The sequence below is a fragment of the Labrus mixtus genome, chromosome 24 (genome assembly GCF_963584025.1).
Source record: "Labrus mixtus chromosome 24, fLabMix1.1, whole genome shotgun sequence".
Classification (NCBI taxonomy): Eukaryota; Metazoa; Chordata; class Actinopteri; order Labriformes; family Labridae; genus Labrus; species Labrus mixtus.
This window is the reverse complement of record NC_083635.1, coordinates 10,697,765-10,719,269: the sequence shown is the minus strand read 5'-3', so window position 1 is coordinate 10,719,269 and position 21,505 is coordinate 10,697,765. Positions and strand designations below refer to the sequence as shown.

The following is a 21,505-nucleotide window of genomic DNA, read 5'->3' as shown; positions in this document are numbered from 1 at the left end:
TGCAAGACATAATCCCGATCTAATCCTTAGAGATTTGTGTTATGTAAAGCACAATATATGCTGTGAGGAGGAATTAAAGATCAATGTGGTTATGAGAGAATGAAGTGAGTGCAGCATGAGCTGTGCATTGATTCAGATCTGATTTCAAACTTTGACGACACTGCAAATGAATAAAGCATGTTCAGTTTAATGTTTCAGGATAAAAACAATAAGAACAGATGATGCCTGGACACTAAATTCTTCAGCAGAAAACAGGAATCGTGCAGGTCATTTATGCTGAATATTTGCAAATAAATATAGGTCAGATGATGAGTATCATTATTGAATTTAGGACCTGTCGGTTATTGCAAATTTAATATTCTTCCCCCTCTTCCTCTCCGTCGTCCACGATGCTGTCAGTGCCCACCTCCTCATAATCCTTCTCCAGAGCAGCCATGTCCTCTCTGGCCTCTGAGAACTCCCCCTCCTCCATCCCCTCTCCAACGTACCAGTGGACGAAAGCCCTCTTGGCGTACATCAGGTCAAACTTGTGGTCAAGTCGAGCCCAGGCCTCTGCGATGGCAGTGGTGTTGCTCAGCATGCACACGGCCCTCTGCACCTTGGCCAGGTCTCCTCCAGGAACCACAGTGGGGGGCTGGTAGTTGATACCCACCTTGAAGCCTGTGGGACACCAATCCACAAACTGGATGGTTCGCTTTGTTTTGATCGTGGCGATGGCGGAGTTGACATCTTTGGGCACCACATCTCCACGGTACAGGAGGCAGCAGGCCATGTACTTTCCATGACGAGGGTCACACTTCACCATCTGATTGGCCGGCTCAAAGCAGGCGTTGGTGATTTCAGACACTGAGAGCTGCTCATGATAGGCCTTCTCTGCTGAGATAACTGGGGCGTAGGTGGCCAGAGGGAAGTGGATACGAGGGTAGGGCACCAAGTTGGTCTGGAACTCCGTCAGGTCCACGTTCAGGGCTCCGTCAAACCGCAGGGAGGCTGTGATGGAGGAGACGATCTGTCCAATCAGCCTGTTGAGGTTGGTGTATGTGGGACGCTCGATGTCAAGGTTCCTGCGGCAGATGTCGTAGATGGCCTCGTTGTCTACCATGAAGGCGCAGTCAGAATGCTCCAGGGTGGTGTGGGTGGTCAGGATGGAGTTGTAGGGCTCCACCACAGCTGTGGACACCTGAGGAGCAGGATAAATGGCAAACTCCAGCTTGGACTTTTTGCCATAGTCGACAGAGAGACGCTCCATCAGCAGAGAGGTGAAGCCAGAGCCGGTTCCTCCTCCAAAGGAGTGGAAGATGAGGAAACCTTGGAGCCCGGTGCACTGATCGGCCTTTAGGAGAGAACATTATCTTTAATCCATGTCTGATATAGTGAAATATTGAGTAACTGTAAGCAAACTCACCAGTTTCCGTATCCTGTCTAGCACAAGGTCAATAGACTCTTTCCCGATGGTGTAGTGACCACGCGCGTAGTTATTGGCTGCATCTTCCTTTCCAGTGATCAGCTGCTCAGGATGAAAGAGCTGCCGGTAGGTTCCAGTACGGACCTCATCTGCAATTGGGAAAATGAATCAATATATTATCAAATGTTTGATATATTATCATTTTGATTGTTTCTGTAGCCCAGAAACAGTCTCATGATCTTACCAATCACAGTTGGCTCCAGATCCACAAAGACGGCTCGAGGGACGTGTTTTCCAGCTCCAGTCTCACTGAAGAAGGTGTTGAAGGAGTCGTCTCCTCCTCCGATGGTCTTGTCACTGGGCATCTGACCGTCAGGCTGGATGCCGTGCTCCAGGCAGTAGAGCTCCCAGCATGCATTGCCTATCTGAGCTCCAGCTTGGCCAACATGGACAGAGATACATTCACGCTGCGAGTACAAGAAGTTCAGATTTTATTGTTCATTTTGCAACTGTAGTTCAAACCAGAAAGGTCATTTAGATCATTTGTTAAATCATGTGCAAAGGTGTGTGTCCCTTTGAGAGGAGGTGTGACACAAACCCTTTGTCTCTTATTAAGCGAGTAAAACTGACCTAACAGTCACTGAACAAACAGTAATCTCAAAATTGGTGGCAGGAACATTTTAAAATGCTCTAAAGACTGTGTCCCACTTTATTTCAGCAAGATTATTTTTTTTAAATATCCCGATAGCCAGCTATTCTTTGGAGAGATCTAATTGTAAAACACGAAGACATGATTTTCAGCTATTCAATCTGACAGGTCTCCAGCATTTCTTATCACGTCATTTTCAATAAGTTTTAGTAAGATTACTTGTGTAAAACTTAAAGAATAAAGATTTCCTCACCATGTTTTCGATGCTTGAAACAATCCTTTGTCACCTGTAATGAGTAGCTGGGGATGTTGTGTTAAGTACAAGGGTGGGACATTGCTTTATAGTGCCCCATCTCTAGGCAACAGCCTGGCCTGTTGTGGTAACTGGAGGAGCTGGGGAAGCAAACACCGTGCCTTTTGATGAAAGATGAGGAGGAAGGAGCACAAAAATCATCTGGTATGCTCCCCTGCACAGATCTAACAAACAAGGGCTGTTGTTACACAAATGAGTAACCACCAACAAAGACCAGAGTAGCAGTGAAATATGACCCATGTCTGTTTGCCCTCCACTCAAATTATATGCCTTATATTTAAGGCATGTTAGCTTTTGTTATCTTGCACTGAACAGGTACATGTTCAAACTTGCTCAAGGATCCTTAAACAGACATTCCTTCGTCTGCTGAAGGCCCTGATCTTTCCGTTATCAGACATAAAGGGTTTGTGGATATAAGAACAATACTGTAATGTAGCACTGATAAAACAAAAACTTGATACTATTGACATAGCACATTTGGAGCCTCTCTTTTCTTATCTTGAAGGAGGAGAAAATAGATACCTCCACCGAGTGGCCTACATAGGCTTTTGTTACAGATAACTGCTGCATCACTCCTTCGGTCCAGATTCATTTGCAATGCAAAGTTAGCTGCCTGCCTGGGAGCACACTGCAGCACACTTCTCTCAAAGGAACGTGACATTTGAGATCCGTGTTTCTTTTCTAATAGATAACAGAACATTACTGTACATGATACATATTTCCACTCAGTTTAATAACACCACAGAAAGAGGAAATTAACCTGGTGCTTGTATTGAATTGACTAGATACGTGCAGTTATTAAAAGTGAAGATTTACAAAGAATTATGATCTCTACCAAGAATTTTCCCCTGGCGGATCAAGGCCAGTATCTTTGAACAACTTACTGAATGGCTATGAGTTAGTCAGAGTGCATTGGACAATAAACAATTATGTTAGCATTGTTTTAATGGATTTATTAGGCTACATAATAATTTGCTATCATGTCAGAGCGTTTCCCCCCTGGTGTGAACTCTTTAGAAAATCATATTCAGTGCTAGCACTATTGTGTTTACACCAATGTACTCTGTAGTCTGAGTTTGAATGGCTGTTATATGTCTAATCCCTCTATCTGTAGGTAACCATAGAAACATAATGACAAACGTCTAAGTAAGAATTGCCTAAACATGCTCCCTTTTAGTTTCCCCAGTTACTCCTTTCTGAAGCGTCGTTTGCGCTCAGATGGCTGCTGACCCAAACATGCCAGTCAGAGGTGTGTGTGCACTTTAAACAATGGCAACACTCTGCAGGCGTTCACTTAGAAACAACACATCAGCTCACAACAGGAAAGCTGCAACAGAATTTGAACCATTGTTGTGTTTTGTTTTGTTTTTACAAACTGACAGGACAAATACTTAACATTATGCTTTATTTTCCCTTCAGTATTCTTGATTTAAAGTGTAAAAGAAATAATGTTTTAATTGTGGGGATACATATTGGGATAACACTTTTTGTCCTATTCCCCCTCTTCCTCTCCGTCGTCCACGATGCTGTCAGTGCCCACCTCCTCATAATCCTTCTCCAGAGCAGCCATGTCCTCTCTGGCCTCTGAGAACTCCCCCTCCTCCATCCCCTCTCCAACGTACCAGTGGACGAAAGCCCTCTTGGCGTACATCAGGTCAAACTTGTGGTCAAGTCGAGCCCAGGCCTCGGCGATGGCAGTGGTGTTGCTCAGCATGCACACGGCTCTCTGCACCTTGGCCAGGTCTCCTCCAGGAACTACAGTGGGGGGCTGGTAGTTGATACCCACCTTGAAGCCTGTGGGACACCAGTCCACAAACTGGATTGTGCGCCTGGTTTTGATCGTGGCGATGGCGGAGTTGACATCTTTGGGCACCACATCTCCACGGTACAGGAGGCAGCAGGCCATGTACTTTCCATGACGAGGGTCACACTTCACCATCTGATTGGCCGGCTCAAAGCAGGCGTTGGTGATTTCAGACACTGAGAGCTGCTCATGATAGGCCTTCTCTGCTGAGATAACTGGGGCGTAGGTGGCCAGAGGGAAGTGGATACGAGGGTAGGGCACCAAGTTGGTCTGGAACTCCGTCAGGTCCACGTTCAGGGCTCCGTCAAACCGCAGGGAGGCTGTGATGGAGGAGACGATCTGTCCAATCAGCCTGTTGAGGTTGGTGTATGTGGGACGCTCGATGTCCAGATTCCTGCGGCAGATGTCGTAGATGGCCTCATTGTCTACCATGAAGGCGCAGTCAGAGTGCTCCAGGGTGGTGTGGGTGGTCAGGATGGAGTTGTAGGGCTCCACCACAGCTGTGGACACCTGAGGGGCTGGGTAAACAGCAAACTCCAGCTTGGACTTTTTGCCATAGTCGACCGAGAGACGCTCCATCAGCAGAGAGGTGAAGCCAGAGCCGGTTCCTCCTCCAAAGGAGTGGAAGATGAGGAAACCTTGGAGCCCAGTGCACTGATCAGTCTGCAGGAAAACAGAAACAGATAATTCCCTCAGTACTTGATTACAGACTGAGCTGTTTATCAAGCTTTTGCAAGAAAACTCACCAGTTTGCGGATCCTGTCAAGAACTAAGTCAATGAGCTCCTTGCCGATTGTGTAGTGACCACGTGCGTAGTTGTTGGCTGCGTCCTCCTTTCCAGTGATCAGCTGCTCGGGATGGAAGAGCTGGCGGTAAGTTCCTGTACGGACCTCATCTGGAAATGTTAACAGAAAAAACTTAAAATAAAATCAATTAATTCCAAGTGTTTATCTACAGTCTGTGTGGGAAAAAAACATTTTTTACCAATCACTGTTGGTTCTAGATCCACAAAGACGGCTCGAGGGACGTGTTTTCCAGCTCCAGTCTCACTGAAGAAGGTGTTGAAGGAGTCGTCTCCTCCTCCGATGGTCTTGTCACTTGGCATCTGACCGTCAGGCTGGATGCCGTGCTCCAGGCAGTAGAGCTCCCAGCATGCATTGCCCATTTGGACACCAGCCTGACCAACATGGATTGAGAGGCATTCACGCTGGAGGAAAAAAAAACAGATGTTGAGTTAGACAGGTGTTAAACTTGTGTTATCTCTCGATGCAAATTACTCAGCACATTTTATTCAAACATCACGGAGCTTTTTTCTTAACATCGCAAAGTTCATACACTTGAGAGGCGTGAAACTGCAGAGGCTTACCATTGTTATAATTTTCAGCTGCTGATGTTGAGTATCTGCTGGAAAATCCTCAATCAGTTTGTCCCCAAAGACTTCTCCTGTTCTTATAGTTCATCCAAACTCTATGGTTACAATGTTTGTTACCATAAACTGGGGTTAACTGGGTTTAGCAGGGGGTGAAAGCAAATAACACATTATGCAAACATGGGCTGCCACACTTCAATAAGCCTCCTTCCTGCTCAGGGGTAATGTATAACTCCGACCCACACATAGAGCAGGCACTCAGGACTCAATTTAGACACAGCAAACAGGGCAGTGTTTGAGTATTTGTGGAGAACACCGAGATTAATGAACGCAAAGCTCTGTAGGGGGTCTGATGTCTCCATAGAGATCTAGACTCTGTCAAGGAGTGAAACCACAAAATATTTGTGTGCAGAATTAAACAAAAGCTGGAGCAATCCTTCTCATAGCTGAAAACTGGATTTTTTAACTTTTTAATTAAATGCATTTTAAAGGCATGTAAAATAATTAATACACTTGTGCAAAAGATGAAATGCTTAATCAAGCATACATTTAATTATTCTGAATGATCGGACCTCCAGTCTTGCCTCCTCACTGCAGTTTGATCTGCTGTTGGGGTAGAGGAATCCCCCCCCCACCCCACGATGCCTGGCTGGGCTGCTCTGTTGTCTTTCCACATGCTTGGCTGTCCTGTTGTTATAGAAACACTGAAGGTCACATTGCTGTTGCTGGGAAAGTCAGCGGGAAAGTAGATTAACAGGACAAGAACGCCCAAGGTCTGATCTGTGGTTTATCAGCCTGGCCTGGTTAAGAAATTACAAATTTCGAATTGGGCTGTAACTATTTTTAAGTGCTTGTTTGGTGTAGTTTTCAATGCTCCATACTCTCTTAAAGACAGGATGTTAATAATTGAGTTTAAAAGTGTGATAACCATAAAAGAAGACATCACAGCAGATCCAGAACAGAGTAAAAGGTGAGACACATATATCACTTTGACAAGGCACTTGTTATTTCATTCATCTTTAATGATTGATTTAATCCATCAGACGGTGCAGTAGTTACCACTCTGACCTTTTCCTCCCTCATTCATTCCACACAATGTAAAAATGAGCTCTGCGTGGGTTTCGTTAGCTACTGCAGGAGGCCTGGTTTGAGTTACTTTGGACAACAGGTTCATCGTTTTGAACTAAAGTTCTGAATGCTTCAGTCTCTTGTAAGTTTTCTACCATCGACAAAGTGTCTTACAGCAGTGATGAGGTGTTTTCTGGTGAGAAGAAAAAAGATTCAGAGTCAAGACTGTCCCCTCCTCAAGTGCACAGGGAACCAGATTTAAATTCATAAACACATTTTAAAAAGAGTTAAATAACATGTATCCTGTGTAGGGAAGGAGGAAATATAATCTAGTGTGAAGAAAGAAAATCTGCAACTAAGTTCCAGAGTGAGAATTTGCATTTCATTCACCAACGAAAAGATGAATTAAAAGTCAAAATAAACCATATGTGCATTTGACAACTGAAGTCACACATCCTCATAATAGCCAATGAAATAAATGAAAATCTACTGTTCCCTCTGATGATCCTACATGAAAAGAAACTGTGATGATTTGATGACAATGCAAGGCGTCGCCTGCACACTGTTTATATCGCTGGAGTTCCACAAGACTCTATTCTCGGACACCTGTACATTTCAGACACCCAGAGCCACCTTAAAGACCGAAATGACAATACAATCAAATGCTTCATGCAAGAAACTGCTGACAGTTCTCATAATTGTTCAAAAGTCCTTCACAAAACAAAACATAACATAGTTTGACATTCATACAGTACATCATGACTCATGTTTTATGTTTCTTTTGAGTTCAGCAAATAAAGAAATAATGCAGGAATAAGAAGTCAAAACAAAACAATCAATACGTTTGCTTTATTGTGGGAGATTTGACTAAAACTTTGAGATGACTGCAATATTTCCACAAGGTGATGATTTTGTAAAACATTCCCTCTCCTCTAAGCCCTTTTAATTTGCTGAACATAAACGTGTTTATAATAACTGGCACCGTTTTTAACTGCGTAAAACCTTTTGGTATCAGTGAAATGTTTAGTGCACATTTCCAATCATGCACCGATGCTTTCTGGTGTGTAGACATTTAGTAACAACCAAGTCTTTTCCCGTTAGAGATATCTGAGGAGTTCTGGGAACAACATGGGGTCAAAATCTTTATGTGGCCTCAACCTCAAACCTTCTGGGTAAAGTTTTCAGGGAAAACGCCTTTGGCTGAAATATCTTTGCTCTGAACCCAGTGAGACTCCTTTACCCCCAGCAGCCAGCCATCGTCCTGCAGAAAGACAGAATACAAATTGAGTTTATTGCTAGAATCTTCAAATTTCAAACAATGCAATAGTGATTAAAATAAAACACAAGGGTTTATATTTAGACCAAACAAAAACATATGGACACAGGAGTTTCTGCTCTACTGCTGCCTGGTTCAGTTATGCAAACGTTTTATATCTTTTGATTACAACCACATGAAAAGAGTAACTGTGAAAAAAAGCATTAGTAGTGACCTGTTCATCAGGGTTGTCAAAGGCCAAAACGAGCACAGCATCTCCCATCTTCAGCTCCAGCTCATCACCGTCTGTGGCGGCGTAATCATGTATCGCTTTCACCTGAAGAAAACACAAACAAATGTGAAGTTTTGATTGAATATGGACTGTGTGTGACCCAGTAACATGTATTCGATAAAAACATAACTTTATTATTAAGAACTAAATTATTTTAAGGCACTAAGTTTTCTTACCTTGCAGACGAAACCCGGAGGAAGGTCGCCTTCTGAGCCATTGGTCACCGCACTCTGCATCAAAAATAAATCGTTATAAAGGAACTCAAAGAAATGGTTTATGTTGTTGTTAAGATGTACTAAAGAAAGTTGGGAAGTAAGAGTACAGAAAAAGTAAGAAATGAAAGAAAGTTTGGGCCTGCACTGAGAATCCAAGGTTTTTTTAACTAGTGATGTTTTCAAGATCCAACCGAGGTCCCACCTGCATCCCTATCCTGCAGACCCCACCCGTACCTCTCCATCATCGCCCCAGCCACCCTGTCCCACTTGGGCTCCATCATCGTCCCACTTGGGATCTGTGTACGACTGAGCAGCGAATCCTCCATCGTCGTTCCAGCTCTCTTGACCCTGAGCTGTTTCTGCATCGTCCCAGCTCGGCTGTGCGTAGCTCTGCGTGTTGCCTTCATCGTACTCCCAGCCACCCTGGGCCTCCTCTTGGGGTTGGGGATCATCCTGATCTGTGGGGGTCTGTTCTTGCTAATGGTCAGGATTTAAGGAGTATTGTGACGGGTTTGGAAGGCAGGTAGGAGGAGGAGAGGAGGTTGATGCCAGAGGAGTTGTTGGGTCAGAAGGATTTACAAGGATAATAAAGGTCAAAGCCCAGGTGATGTGAGAGGAAGGTGGTTGGGTAAAAAGAAGGATTCAGTTGGAGAGTTATCCCACCATCAAAGTCCATAAATATGTAAAAATGTAGAAAGAAGAGTAGATGTGGTAGATTCTCTCCGTAGGCAAACTAACAACAGCACATATCTAGTTTCATGATGATGATGACATTAGAAAAAAGAGAAAAACTTTTCTCTGGAGCTGAGCTTACCCATGAGTCCCATGATGGCGCCTTCAGTGAGGCATTAAAAAACAAGACAATACGGAAGATGAAAGTGTGCAAGAAGACGTCTTTAAATCTGAATTATACGATATAAGTTTAATGTATGTAATGGAATTCTTTCAGACTCAGAGAAGGTTTGCAGATTCGCTTGAAATACATCTTAAGCAATATTTAGACTGTTGCAGATTAAGTTTCTTTTCATGCACTAATCGATTATCTAATTTCAAAAAGACACAACACCAAAAAGAGAAACAGAAAGATGCATCTTTAGGCTTCAAATGTAAAGTGTGGCTGTCACTCCTGTGCCAGCAAGCGTCCTTGAATATATACCGGTACTTTGTCCATTAACACACACATTATTAATGAAAAGTAGAACAAACACTCACATGCAAAGCGAGGCTGAACGGGCACTCATGAAGAAAGCCATGCAGTGGATTTGTTTAAGTGACAGTGAACAAAACTGGAGGGTTATTTCCTCACAGAATGCACTCATTAAAAGGTTTGTGTGTGATTACATGCAGTTTTAAGTTTAAATTCTTCCACCCATCCGATATGCGAAACCATTTTATTCCATGAACATTTCAGCTGTGAAACTGTTCAGGTTTAAAATTGAAAAGTGTGTCTTCAATGTGAAGATTCAAGAGTTTTGAAAGATGTTCTCCACTCAGGAGGAAAACTCTTTTGAGCTGGAATAAAAATATAATGAATGGAATAAAAACGTATAATTGATTTGAGGGTTTTGTGTGTAAACACAGCTTTTCAAACCCACCACCCACCTTGGGAGCTTGACCTGTGATGGGCTGTAAAACCTCCACATCCCAATCCAGCAGGTTCAACCCTGACCAGGGCTCACTCTGCCTCACACACACACACACACACACATACATCCACACATGCATCCATACACTCAGGTTAGGAGGGTTTACTATCCGGGAAAATATTGCTGTCGACATTCAGCACAGTGGGCGTTCTAGGAATATCCCAGCTCACCAAACAGAACTTGATTTATTGTATCTTGTATTTTTGACGCACTGCAGGTTTTTACAGTCACACAGAAGGATCTCCAGTCTGACCTGCTGTGTCGTTGTGGAAGTGCAGTCTGTGTTAGCATCAGGCACTGTGGGCTCGGCCTCGGCCTCTGCCACTGCCTCATCCTCGTCCTCGAACTGCTCGGCATGCCGCTGTCTCTGGTCCGGGGACGGCGTGAGTCTAGGCGGAGGCCGACGAGGAGGAGGACCGGGCCTCTTCACCACCAGCGGGGTTAAACGTCAAGCAAAAAAAATCAAACATGCAGGCCAGCATGCAGGAGGATGCAGAAGAGATTAGTCTACACAACATGATCTTATTTGGTTAAATGGTGGAAGACTTAAACGCATTGATCATATGTTTTTAACCATATCAAAATAAGTTTGTGCAACAACCAAGTTTTTTGATCTCGTCTTCTTTTGGGTTCTTTGTTCGATGAAGATATTGTGCAAGAAGCTCCTCTTCACCTTGATAAACTCTTAAATATCTTTGTCGTATTTTAAATCAATGAACAAAAAATAAGGAAAAATACAGTTTATACATTCATGTAGACAGTTTGTTTCTGATTGTTTTTACCTTCGGTGCTGAGCTGGCTGACTCGCTGTGGTTGGCTTCCTCACTGAGAGAAGAAAAAACAAAAACAAAGAGAGATCAGGTATGAGTGTGAAAATAGGAATAAATATGTGGCAGGGTCAGAGAAGAAGTAGGGAAGAAAAGAGGAAAGAGATTTGCGGATTCAAACTTATTGCACATGTAGTTCTGTGCTTCCTCCACAAGAGGGCGACAAAACACTTTGAAATAACGTGCAAGAGGTCAAACAAAGCTGACATTCAGAGCAGAACATGCACGAAGTGGATATTTCTGTCAGATTAAAACAAAGACATATGAAAACACTGTTATTCTCTCAAAACAATACAACGTTCTCAATCACACTATTACTTTAATCACAAGTGTTACTTTTTCTTCGTCCCAGTTAGTAAAAAAAGATTGATCATTAAGGCTATTTGAATATTTTTTATTTATTTAACATAAGCCCGCTCATGAAAGAGAAACAATATTGCCTTTTCAGGTTGTTTTATGACCTCATTATTTTCTGTACGATCTCCTGCAGTTTGAACTCACTTTTTGGAAAACAAACAAACAATGCACTCATTTCGAGATTCAAAAAAAGAAGCAAAGATTTTGCATGCAGCAGATTTTTACCTCTTGGCATCATCTCCTGTCTTTTCTGCTGCAGTACCATCTTTTCTGCAGTAGGGGGCGATGTGAGGGACATTACTCTCGTTTGTTCTACATGATGTTATAAAATCTTAGTCCTGTATAAAATCCTAAATGAAGGCCACTCACTTGAACTGCCGCTGCTCTTCCAGTTTGGTCATGATGTCGTTCAGGTTTTGGCTGAGCTGAGGAGACACAGGGAGCAGATCAACATCTCTGACTGATCAATACATCAGCTGATCACTTATCATGATGTCACCATCTCACCTTTCCCATCTCTCTGTGGAACTTCTCCTGATTACCTGCCAGACTCTGGAATGTGTTAACATAGACGCCAACACGACTGCGCACACCACAGACAACACAAACGCAACATTTTTAAACATTTGGACTCAGTCGTCATTCAAGATTTGTAGAAAAATAAAGTGTCTCACTTGTCCCACAGTGATGGAAGCTCGTCTTGTAACTCAACGTTCAGCTCCTCAAAAATCCTCTGAGCTCGGCCCAGCTCCTCCTCAGCCTGCACACGCACACACAAACACACACACACACAGATATACAAACAGATTTATGATATATCTGCACGCAATATAAACTCTTTAATTACAGTTTTTAATGAGCACTCGTTCATGCAAACAAACACAAGCAGGGTTTCATAACTACAGACATGAGAATGCTGCAAGCATTCAAAAGACAACTGCAGATGAGAAGTAAATTAAAGGGGGATTCTGTCAAATAGCTGTGACACATTTATACAAAAAAATCAGAGGTTTGGATTGTGGATCAGATCACAGGTTGGAGGTGAGGAGGGGAGGAGTCATTGATGAACCAGAGTTTCACCTGGTTGAAGGAGAGGTTAGTCTGAGCCACCTGGTGGGCTGATATCAAACCCTGAGCCCAGCTGGGAGCCGCCATCTCCAACAGGGCTGCTGGCTAACCGCACACAGCATGCAGGAGAGAGGAAGAGGAGGAGGAGGAGGAGGAGGGAGAGAGAGAGAGAGAAAGAAGAAAAGCAAACAAGAACAAGAACAATTCAAGACAAACGCAAACATGTTAATAAGCATTTGTTAAACATGGAAGCGATCAGTTTTAACGAACATTAATATCAGTTATCAATAAGTTAAAACATTAAAGTCATTCCACAAACGACTTACACCGCTTTAAAACAAAAATCAATCCTTAATGTTTGCACGAGCAGCAAAACATTCTCAAACAGTAGTTAAGCAAGCTAAATAACTGTGCACACACACACATACACACACACACACACACACACACACACACACACAGGTGGTTACCTTGGCGATCTTGGCTTCGTCCTTCTTCTTTCCTTTCTGTAAGGAGCTAAAGTGATGCCGGGCACTGTCGAAATCCACCATCTTCCTGTCCCGCTTTGCTATACGAGCCTGCAGCACAGGACATCACAGAAAAAAATAATGTTGTTGTGTTTCCTCTCGACTTCCTCTGTCAGCGGTAGAACCAGAAACACACCTTGATATCAGGAAACTGGGTCAGGTATGTGTCCATGCAGGCCACAGATTTGTCGGCGAGGCTCTGGTGGTAATCCAACCATAGAGTGTCTGAGTCCTGAAACACAAACAGAACAATATCTTAAATGTGTTGCACTGAAATGAAAACACTCTGTATCACTACTGCTGCAGATTTGTTTTCTATATACTGCTGTTAGTTCAGATCTAAAAACCAAACACTACATCCTCTGCTTCAGAGCTCAACCAGTGTTAGCCCCACAGAACCAAACTGGGAACCATCCACACCAGATGTAAAACTTTCTTTCTAAAAATGTCAACATGTATTCCCTCTGGTGTAGCTGATATGATGATGCGGTTTTTTTGTGCTAGGTTACGTGAGCCTGACACTGATCTGTGGGAAACGCTGGATTCTGTCTCGTTTTACCTCTAAGTTATTGTCCATCTCCTTCTCTATCATCTCCTTCAGGACGGAAGAAGAGACGCATGCAGTTAGGAAGAAGACAGAGTGTTAGCAGGCAGAGAAAGAGGGGGGAAAGAATTCTTGTTAGTACTGACTAAAGAGTCTCTGATGCAGGTGGAAGCAGAAAGTAAGAACATTTGTCAGAAGGAGAAGTGACAACGAACATTCGCAGAGTCGTCATTTTTGTACGTCAGCGAGCGGTGTGCTGGTCTCACCTCTGCCATCGCGTCCATCTCCTCCTTTCCAAACCATTCAGGCTCGTACATGTCGGCCAGACAGTCCTGCAGCCGCCGAGATGCCTCGTGCATCGCTGAAAGCAGACAAACATGTCATAACTTTAGAGAATAACATTTGAATGCATGCCTCTCTGTAGAGCACCTTTGTGTTCTGCATTCAACTACTGCAGGGGCTGCTGTACCTCAGGTTACTGAAAAACTCACTTTTCACTGCCACCAGGTAAGATTTCAGGTCCTTCTGCAGTTTGGTGCCTTCAGTCTGAGAGAGACAACACAGCGGGTTTGAACTAACAGGACAATAAATAAAACAGGCAGGAACTCTTCACTGTTCTCTGAACATGAAAAACAGATTCATGAGGATGTTAAAAACAAAAAAAAACGATTCTGACCATCTGCTTGTTGAAGTTTGCCACCATCTCCTCAAACACAGTGTCCCGGGTCTCATCCGCTTTCCCGAGCTTCTGCAACACCTGCAGAGGAGACGACGGGTGTGAATTATCCGTCAATGAATCAACATATTGATCTGTGCCTGTATTCATTCATGGTGCTCTATTCAGATCTAAAAGTGGAGGCATGTTTCTGTCTATTTCAAGCTGCCTGTCAAAGCCATGTGTCTCCACTATGTCTGCGGCCACACCAGCTGTGTGTGTGTGTGTGTGTGTGTGTGTGTGAACATCAAGATTGATCATTTAGTCCATGTAGTACCAGACAAAACAACATGGAATAACAAATGATTCATATATCGAGTAGTTTTGAACATTTTTTTTTTTAATCAGGTTTTTTCATCGTTTCTGTCTTCAGATTCACATGAAACTTTGAGTGTCTGAATATTTTCGATCTGCTCGCGTCGTTTCTTCAGTGTTTAGACGAAAGAGGACGTTTGTTTTGTTGTTAGTTGCACAAGGTCACAGCTAATCTGATCTACCGAGAGCTCCGACACCATCAGCACCACCTGCCGCCGTAATCCCGTGACAGATACACAAACCACGGGCTACATGACAACGGGACTTCCCCAAAGCTGCAACACACACACACACACACACACACACACACACACACACACACACACACACACCCACACACACACACACACACACACACCTGCTCACTGAGAATCCACACACACACCTCAGATCCTGTTTTAATAACCACAGTGTATCAGAATCTGTTTATAGCTCTCAGGGGAAATACTGCAAGTTAGAGTCGATCATTTAATATCCTGCAGTTAGAGGTACCTGTGATACACCTGGACGGACAGAATGGGGGGGGGGGGGGGGGGGGGGGGTATAAAAGAAATAACTGAGTAAATGCAAGAAGCTGAAAGAATACAGGGGTACACTGATTACATGCAGAACTGCGTTTATTACATTTTCTATTCCAGCCTAAGTGATGCTCAAGAGAAAAATATGAGACATATATCCATGACATTTATGCAAACTAAAGTTCAAAGGATGCAACAGGAAGCTACCTGCAGAGAAGAAGAAACTGATTGCAACATTTTAAACAACCTTAATAACATGAAATGTAACTGCCCTTTGTATTAATGTTACTGTTATATACAGTAACGGTTCAAATCCGACCAGTGGCTCCTTTCCTGCATGTCATTCCTCTCTCTCTATCTCTCTCATTTCTGACTCTATCCACTGTCCTGTCTCTAAATAAAGGCATGAATCACACACTTTTTGTTTGATTAATTAAGTATCTGTCACCGTCATTATTATTCATGTTGAGGTGGACTATTCAAATCCATTTCTGAAGTCTACATCATTGAACATTTGTTCTATTAAAATCCAGATCTATATCTGGACGACACACCTGGTGTATCTTTTACAGCCCTCAGTGTGTGCGGCTCATTGTGCCGCACTCAAATGTCTCATGATGCATTCAGGGGATTCTCGTAAAGTCTGGAAAGATCATGTTACCATGCTGCACTCATGAATGTGTTAATGTGGGGAAAGAAAACGAGTTTACTGTAAACTCAGATTGGGAAAAACTTAAATGCATAATTATGTGGGTATTTCTCTGTGTGTGTGTGTGTGTGTGTGTGTGTGTGTGTGTGTGTGTGTGTGTGTGTGTGTGTGTGTGTGTTCACTGACATCTCTCCAAGCCGTCGGTGTTCAATTTCATCCCCCAAAATACCCCTGTTACACACACACAGGAGGTTTGTGTGGTATTAAAAGAGACGAGGAGAAGGCCCACAAGAGTTATTGATAGATACACACTCCCCTACACACACACACACACACACACACACACACACACACACACACTCTTTTGAGCCCTGCCCACATCAGTGAGGCATGCTGGGAGTCCTAGGAGGGAGGGAGGTGAGGGACAGGTGTGCAGGCCAAGCAGAGCAACTTCGAGGTTTGTGAAGTTTGGATTCACATTACTGTTCATAGAGAGTTATTGAAAAGTGTGCTTTAACTTTAATGTTTCCTTATTCTGACTTATCTGACTTAAACTGTATTTAAGTCGTCATAAAAAATACACATAGCTAATATCCTTTGATCTAACATTTCAGAGCAGCACACAAACATCTAACGGTTTAAAAAGTTAGTTTGAAGAAAATATTTTATATTTATTCACTCTCCAAAGATATATTTTAAACTCAGGTGTGATGCATAATATCTGCATAAAATGAGATGATTGTAGGTACAAATTAAAGCTGCTTTTTCTTTAGATAAACGTTTCTATGTTTAGGATAAAACTAACAACACTTAACCAGTGAACACAAGGGTCCTTCGAGGGGATCTTTCTTTTTAAAATGCATTTTATGTGATGTCATTATGATAGTTTTTAAGTCTAGTTGTGCTTTTGGTCCATTAGTTTTAACTTTATGTGTTTGATTATTGCTCCATGTGCTGTTGTCTGTCATCAGGTTTACTGATATTTCATTAATTATATGTTAGTTTTTTAAAGTAATGTTTGCAGGATTTCAACCTCACATTATATTTAAAAATAAAAACGGGTCAATAAGTGCAAAATAAACTACTTTTTGTTACTTTGGGGCAGTTTGCAGGAGAGTTTCTGCAGGTAATGTATCACTTCATGTTTGGAGGGAGAGGGGAAGTATGTACTAGGTGTATGGGGGGGGGGTCAGTGTCATGGGGTCCTGCCTCTTTGACTCCTAGCACCACACCGGGTCTCCTGCTGCTCCCTAAAGGGTACCTCCTCCCCCCCCTCCTTCGTCACCACACTCATCCGGATTCCACTGAGGGGAATTTTCCCAGCATGCTCTGCAGCACAGCTGACCAGTTCAACATGAGCGGGTGACATTACATCACTATGATGAATACGATGATTTCCAGGAGAAGGTCTGAGTGATCCTGTGAGCTGGTCTGAACCAGATTCAAACATAAAGTTAAAGTTATACGATGTAGTTCAGTTTGTGCATATCTGTGAAAATATAGATTAAACTCAGCAGGTAGAATCCAGCACAGGTGCATCTGTCACAGTGGAAAAGTCTCTGTGTCCACCTGAACTTGCAGGATCTTCAGCAGAGATCAACTATAGACAAGTTACTCCTAAGTTAACACAAGTCTTCATCAGCCTCTTCCTGCTCCCTCTCAGGACAGGAGACACACAGGAGAGGCAAACATAAAGCGAGCAGGATGAGGTGGCGGGTGGAGGGCGGCGTGCCAGCAGACAGCTGAAGCCGACGCTCCCCTCCTCCACCTCGGCCGGCCTTCAGAGGGAAGATGATACTCTGACCTTCCTCTTTACTCCCAGAGCTCCAACCCCGAGCTCAGTCTCATCTCAAACTCTGTCAGACACCTTTAACGTTACAATCAAGGTTTGTTTTTTACTTTCTGAAAGCTGATTTTTCTCCTGTTTCTTATGTTTTTAGGTCACAGTTCAACCCGGTCGCTAAAATCTTTGCTAAGACAAGAAAGTTCATCACAGGGAGCATTTTCATCTCGTCTCGACAATCATGACCAAACAGGACAATCAATTTCAGACCAAACAATTCTGGGGAATTTTTGAAGAGGAACCATCCACTCGGGGATTCCCTGAGAACGTCACATCACGGGGACTTTATTTCTGTCTGCATTCACACCGCCGTGGTTCCTACTCTGAAGCAGGAGCTACAAAGTTTCCTCTAAATGGGGTATTAGGAACTAACATGAGGTGTTTTCAGACAGCAGGAACCCTCACCCTCTGTTATTTATTCTGCACCACAGGAACTAAGAACTATTATCGTTTCTAGAACCCCGTTTAGAGGAAGCTTTGTAGCTCCTGCTTCAGAGTAGGAACCATGGGGGTGCGAAAGCAGATTGAAAAAAGTCCCCATGATGTGACGTTCTCAGGGAACTCCCAAGTGGAAGGTCCTCTTCAGAAAGTCCCCAGAACTGTTTGGACCCCAAAAACCAAAGCTCCTGTGGTGTGAAATCTATTTAAAAAAAAGGGGGGAGGTTTCCAACAGTTCCTAGACCTGCGGACTGAAAACGCAAAATTCTAACTCTCTGTGTTTTCCTTTTGGCTCCAAAACATTTAAATATTGTTCATGTGCTGCAGAGAAAGTTATTTGATGCCCAATCTGAAAAACACAGGATTGGATTTATGATTCTATTTTAGAAACTGAAAAGCAGAAAGAAAGGTTTTAATTCAAGCCTAAATACTGGTTGTCTCTTTGTGGTGAACGTGTTTAAATATGTAGTGTTGTATTCATTGATTGGATTCTAATGACTGAAGCATCAATGTGTTTAATCTCTTTTATATTGTTAAGGTTAAAAACATCATTCTGGTGCAGAGAAGGAAGCTTTCTGTTATTCATAACAACATGAAGATTCCTTCTCTGCACCGTGAAGTTCTGCAGATTTTCTCTATATTGAAGACGAACCTGCAGCTAAAGAAGCTCTCACATTAGAACAGGAGGATCGTGGGGGGGACGGATGCTGTGTCATTCAGCAGCTTCTATTTAAAGTTCATTCAGAGCTGCTGAAATGATCTATTGGGTCTAAACGGAGAAATGACAGCAGGAGGACACCGCAACTATGGAGTAGACTATGTGTGTTACATAGAGCTGGAGTCAAGGTGTAGTTAGCTTTGCTTAGCTTAGCACGATGACTGGAAACAGGGGGAATTCTGCACAGTCAGTATCTATACTTTTGGTAGCTTAGTGTTTTCAGATGCAAACAGTTTTGTACTTTATACATGTGATTGCACTTTTACTTGTAACAGAACACTTCTGCAGTGTGACAATTAAGCTCAATTAAGCGCAAATTGCTCCCAATCCCATGTTGCAAACTAATCCCTTCAAACAAAGCTCATTGGGGTTTGTTAGAAAATGTATTGAATCCCAGACAAGCATGTCTTTAAAATGAGGAGCAGTTAAACGTGCAGCTGCTTTGAGGAGCAGATCCTGACTTTAGAGTGTGGAGGAAGAAGAGGTCACAGTTTGTCTTATTGAAAGGCTTTAGATAAAAACACAAAGAGCAGAAACTACGGATCACATAAAGTTAAACAAACTGAGAAGAATAAGTGTGTGACTGACTGACAGCACTGCTGGTGTGTTACTGAGGTGATTAGAGGGTAAAACCTCAGCAGGCTTAAGCAACAGGAGTGATTAGGACGGACAATAATAACTCACAGACAGCACACTGAACACAGACTGTTGATCAGGTTTCATTCTGTCACTTTAAGAGCTCCTCCTATCGACCAGTATTCAATACAAGTTGTAGTATTTGACAGAGTAGTTAATGCTCAGTTTGCAGATAAACGTCTAATATTAAATGTGAAGGAACAGTCGATGCTGCTCCTGAAGTTCAGCTGAATGATTTCTAATATTTTAGACAATTTATCACAGATTTAAGTTTCTTATTTCTGCTTCTTATCTTTGTAATGTTTGGAGTTTCAAAGTAGTTAGTGTATTATTTGTAGCCAGGTAAAAACTTTAAAAGACCTAATCCAGCAAGACTTTGGCTTTAACTCGATGAATTACATGAACTGAAATAATTTTCTTCTTGTAATATCGTGCAAAAGGTTTTACACACAACTGATAAAAGTTGTACCATAACTGATCTCAGTTTAACATGTCTGTTACCTGCAGCTTGTTGAAGTCTCCTGCTAACGGAAACTTCAGCAGTGTGCAGGTTAAACATGTAAACACTAAGCAACAAGAATTTAAAAATCCTTAATCGTCCCTTAAAACACCAAAGATCTGTGTGAATGACTGCAGATAATCTCAGGATTTGAAACTCAGAAGTTATTCACTTTAAAGTGGACATCAAGTATTTAGAAATATTCTCTTTAGCTGTCTTCATTTAAAGAGAAAAGTCAGGTTGCTTTTTAAGTTCAATGTTAACAGGTTGACCCCAGTTTGAGGTTACACTTGATCAGAATTATCCTTTAAAATCTCATTAATGAGACAGATTTAATACATATAACATACAAGGGGCACATGTCAGTTGTGTTAAATGTCACAGAGGGTGACCCCACATTTGAAGTTCAGATAAGGGTTCCTTAACCCCTCAGACTCCCTTGAAGTTCCCTGATATGGAACAATCCTCTGATTCACACCTTTAAATACGGTTTTTATCGCCCCAATGAGAAGAGTTTGAAGCCAAAAAGTTGAAGGATCTGGTTTCACAGGGACAGGAGGACAGAGTGTCCCGCTGCCATGTGAGCCTTTGATCAGCTGAGGGAAAAGTTTACCTTCTCCTGCGCTCTGGTCAGCCTCTTCTGGACGTTGATGGCCAGTTTCCCGGCGGTGACCCCTTTCCCTGGCTCGGCCATGTCGCGCGGCGTGGAGGCTCCCCGGCGGTGTCAGGACCAGCGAAGAAGAAGAGGAGGACAGAGGGAGAAATGTCGATGAAGGAGACCCTTCAGCAGTGCGTAAAACCCCTCCGGGGGGAGACCTGGCTCACTGCGCGTAACTCTAATCCCGGTGACAGCTTCTTAAAGGTGCAATGCGTAATTTAATCCGGGTAATGTGTGGCTAAACAATCAAGCACACAAATGAAAACAGTAAAAAAGCAGGTGGAGTTTGGTACAGAGAGCAGGGGGACTGTTCGGATATCGTCGCTCTCACAGTTAATTGATGAAGACTTGAGCTGGATGTGGAGAGATATTAGGTTTCCTCCTCAGTTAGCCTCTTAAAGGCGCAGCAGGTTGTTATTATTAGCCGACATCTGTTGCATTCATGCAACTGGTGTGCTGCAGTCTTTACGCACGGATTTATTTATGCGCACAGAGCGCTTTCCAGTTAAATGTTGTGAGGGCTAAATCAGTCCCTATTCCCTGTGGACCCCCCCCCCCCCCCACACACACACACACACACACACACACAGCATAGTGTGGCTCGAACAGGAAGCCGGTAGATGTCAGTAAAGGTGCGTTCACGTGTCAGTAGGTCATCCACTCCTTCAGCACCAGGGATTACAACAAATGACACAACAAACAACTGGTTTCTATATAATTTAATTTAAAAAATAAATCTTTTTTTTAATATCTCTTCTCCCACAATAAAAACGAATGGATTTCTGTAAACAAACAACACTTAAATACACTCTATCATTTCTTCTAAAATCTCTGTTACAGCTCTTACAACAAAGACCTCAGCATCCCTTTGGACTTCACTATGAAACTAGATCCCTTAAATTTTACCTTAATACTCCACTACCTCACCCATTAGCTTGATTTTATCAGCTTATTCCAGTACAGCAGTACAGGTTGGTCCCTTTTGGATGCATATAAGTGACATTTAAAGGGATTCCTACTCAGGATTCAGGTTCCTAAAAGGTTTAGCACAGACTAAAATGGAAATTAATAAGTCAATTGATGTATTGTGTCATCGTTAGGGATCTTTAATTGGCTTTCTGCATGGCATAAGGTTTCTTCTACCGAAAAAAAAGCCATTAAAGCTTTCTGATCAAAT

At 42.8% G+C, this 21,505-nt stretch overlaps 3 protein-coding genes across 7 annotated transcripts; all 3 read right to left on the bottom strand.

Annotated features, from left to right (window-relative positions):
- Positions 1-171: 171 nt before the first annotated feature.
- On the bottom strand, positions 172-2,442 carry LOC132959353 (tubulin alpha-1A chain-like). Its single transcript, XM_061032280.1, has 4 exons — positions 2,308-2,442; positions 1,650-1,872; positions 1,406-1,554; positions 172-1,333 (listed from the first exon to the last, which is right to left on the bottom strand). The coding sequence occupies exons 1-4, from the start codon at positions 2,308-2,310 to the stop codon at positions 353-355; spliced, it is 1,356 nt and encodes a 451-aa protein (XP_060888263.1). The 5' UTR covers positions 2,311-2,442; the 3' UTR covers positions 172-352.
- A 1,372-nt stretch (positions 2,443-3,814) lies between these two features.
- Positions 3,815-5,378, bottom strand: LOC132959355 (tubulin alpha-1A chain-like). Its single transcript, XM_061032282.1, has 3 exons — positions 5,156-5,378; positions 4,918-5,066; positions 3,815-4,834 (listed from the first exon to the last, which is right to left on the bottom strand). Exons 1-3 carry the CDS (start codon positions 5,334-5,336, stop codon positions 3,860-3,862), a joined length of 1,305 nt encoding a protein of 434 aa, XP_060888265.1. The 5' UTR covers positions 5,337-5,378; the 3' UTR covers positions 3,815-3,859.
- Positions 5,379-6,541: 1,163 nt separating this feature from the next.
- bin1b (bridging integrator 1b) lies at positions 6,542-20,746 on the bottom strand. 5 transcript variants are annotated; one of them, XM_061032284.1, is made up of 16 exons: positions 20,284-20,746; positions 14,016-14,096; positions 13,831-13,885; positions 13,606-13,700; positions 13,355-13,390; positions 12,932-13,027; positions 12,739-12,846; positions 12,281-12,373; positions 11,875-11,960; positions 11,708-11,783; positions 11,570-11,625; positions 11,426-11,470; positions 10,799-10,841; positions 8,332-8,385; positions 8,099-8,200; positions 6,542-7,869 (listed from the first exon to the last, which is right to left on the bottom strand). In XM_061032284.1, exons 1-16 carry the CDS (start codon positions 20,362-20,364, stop codon positions 7,768-7,770), a joined length of 1,209 nt encoding a protein of 402 aa, XP_060888267.1. In that variant the 5' UTR covers positions 20,365-20,746; the 3' UTR covers positions 6,542-7,767. The 5 variants fall into 5 exon arrangements, with proteins under 5 accessions (XP_060888267.1, XP_060888271.1, XP_060888268.1 ...); XM_061032288.1 differs by lacking the exons at positions 12,281-12,373; positions 13,355-13,390 and adding an exon at positions 10,270-10,440 and having other exon boundaries at positions 20,284-20,740; XM_061032285.1 differs by lacking the exon at positions 13,355-13,390 and having other exon boundaries at positions 20,284-20,733.
- Between the last annotated feature and the right edge of the window lie 759 nt (positions 20,747-21,505).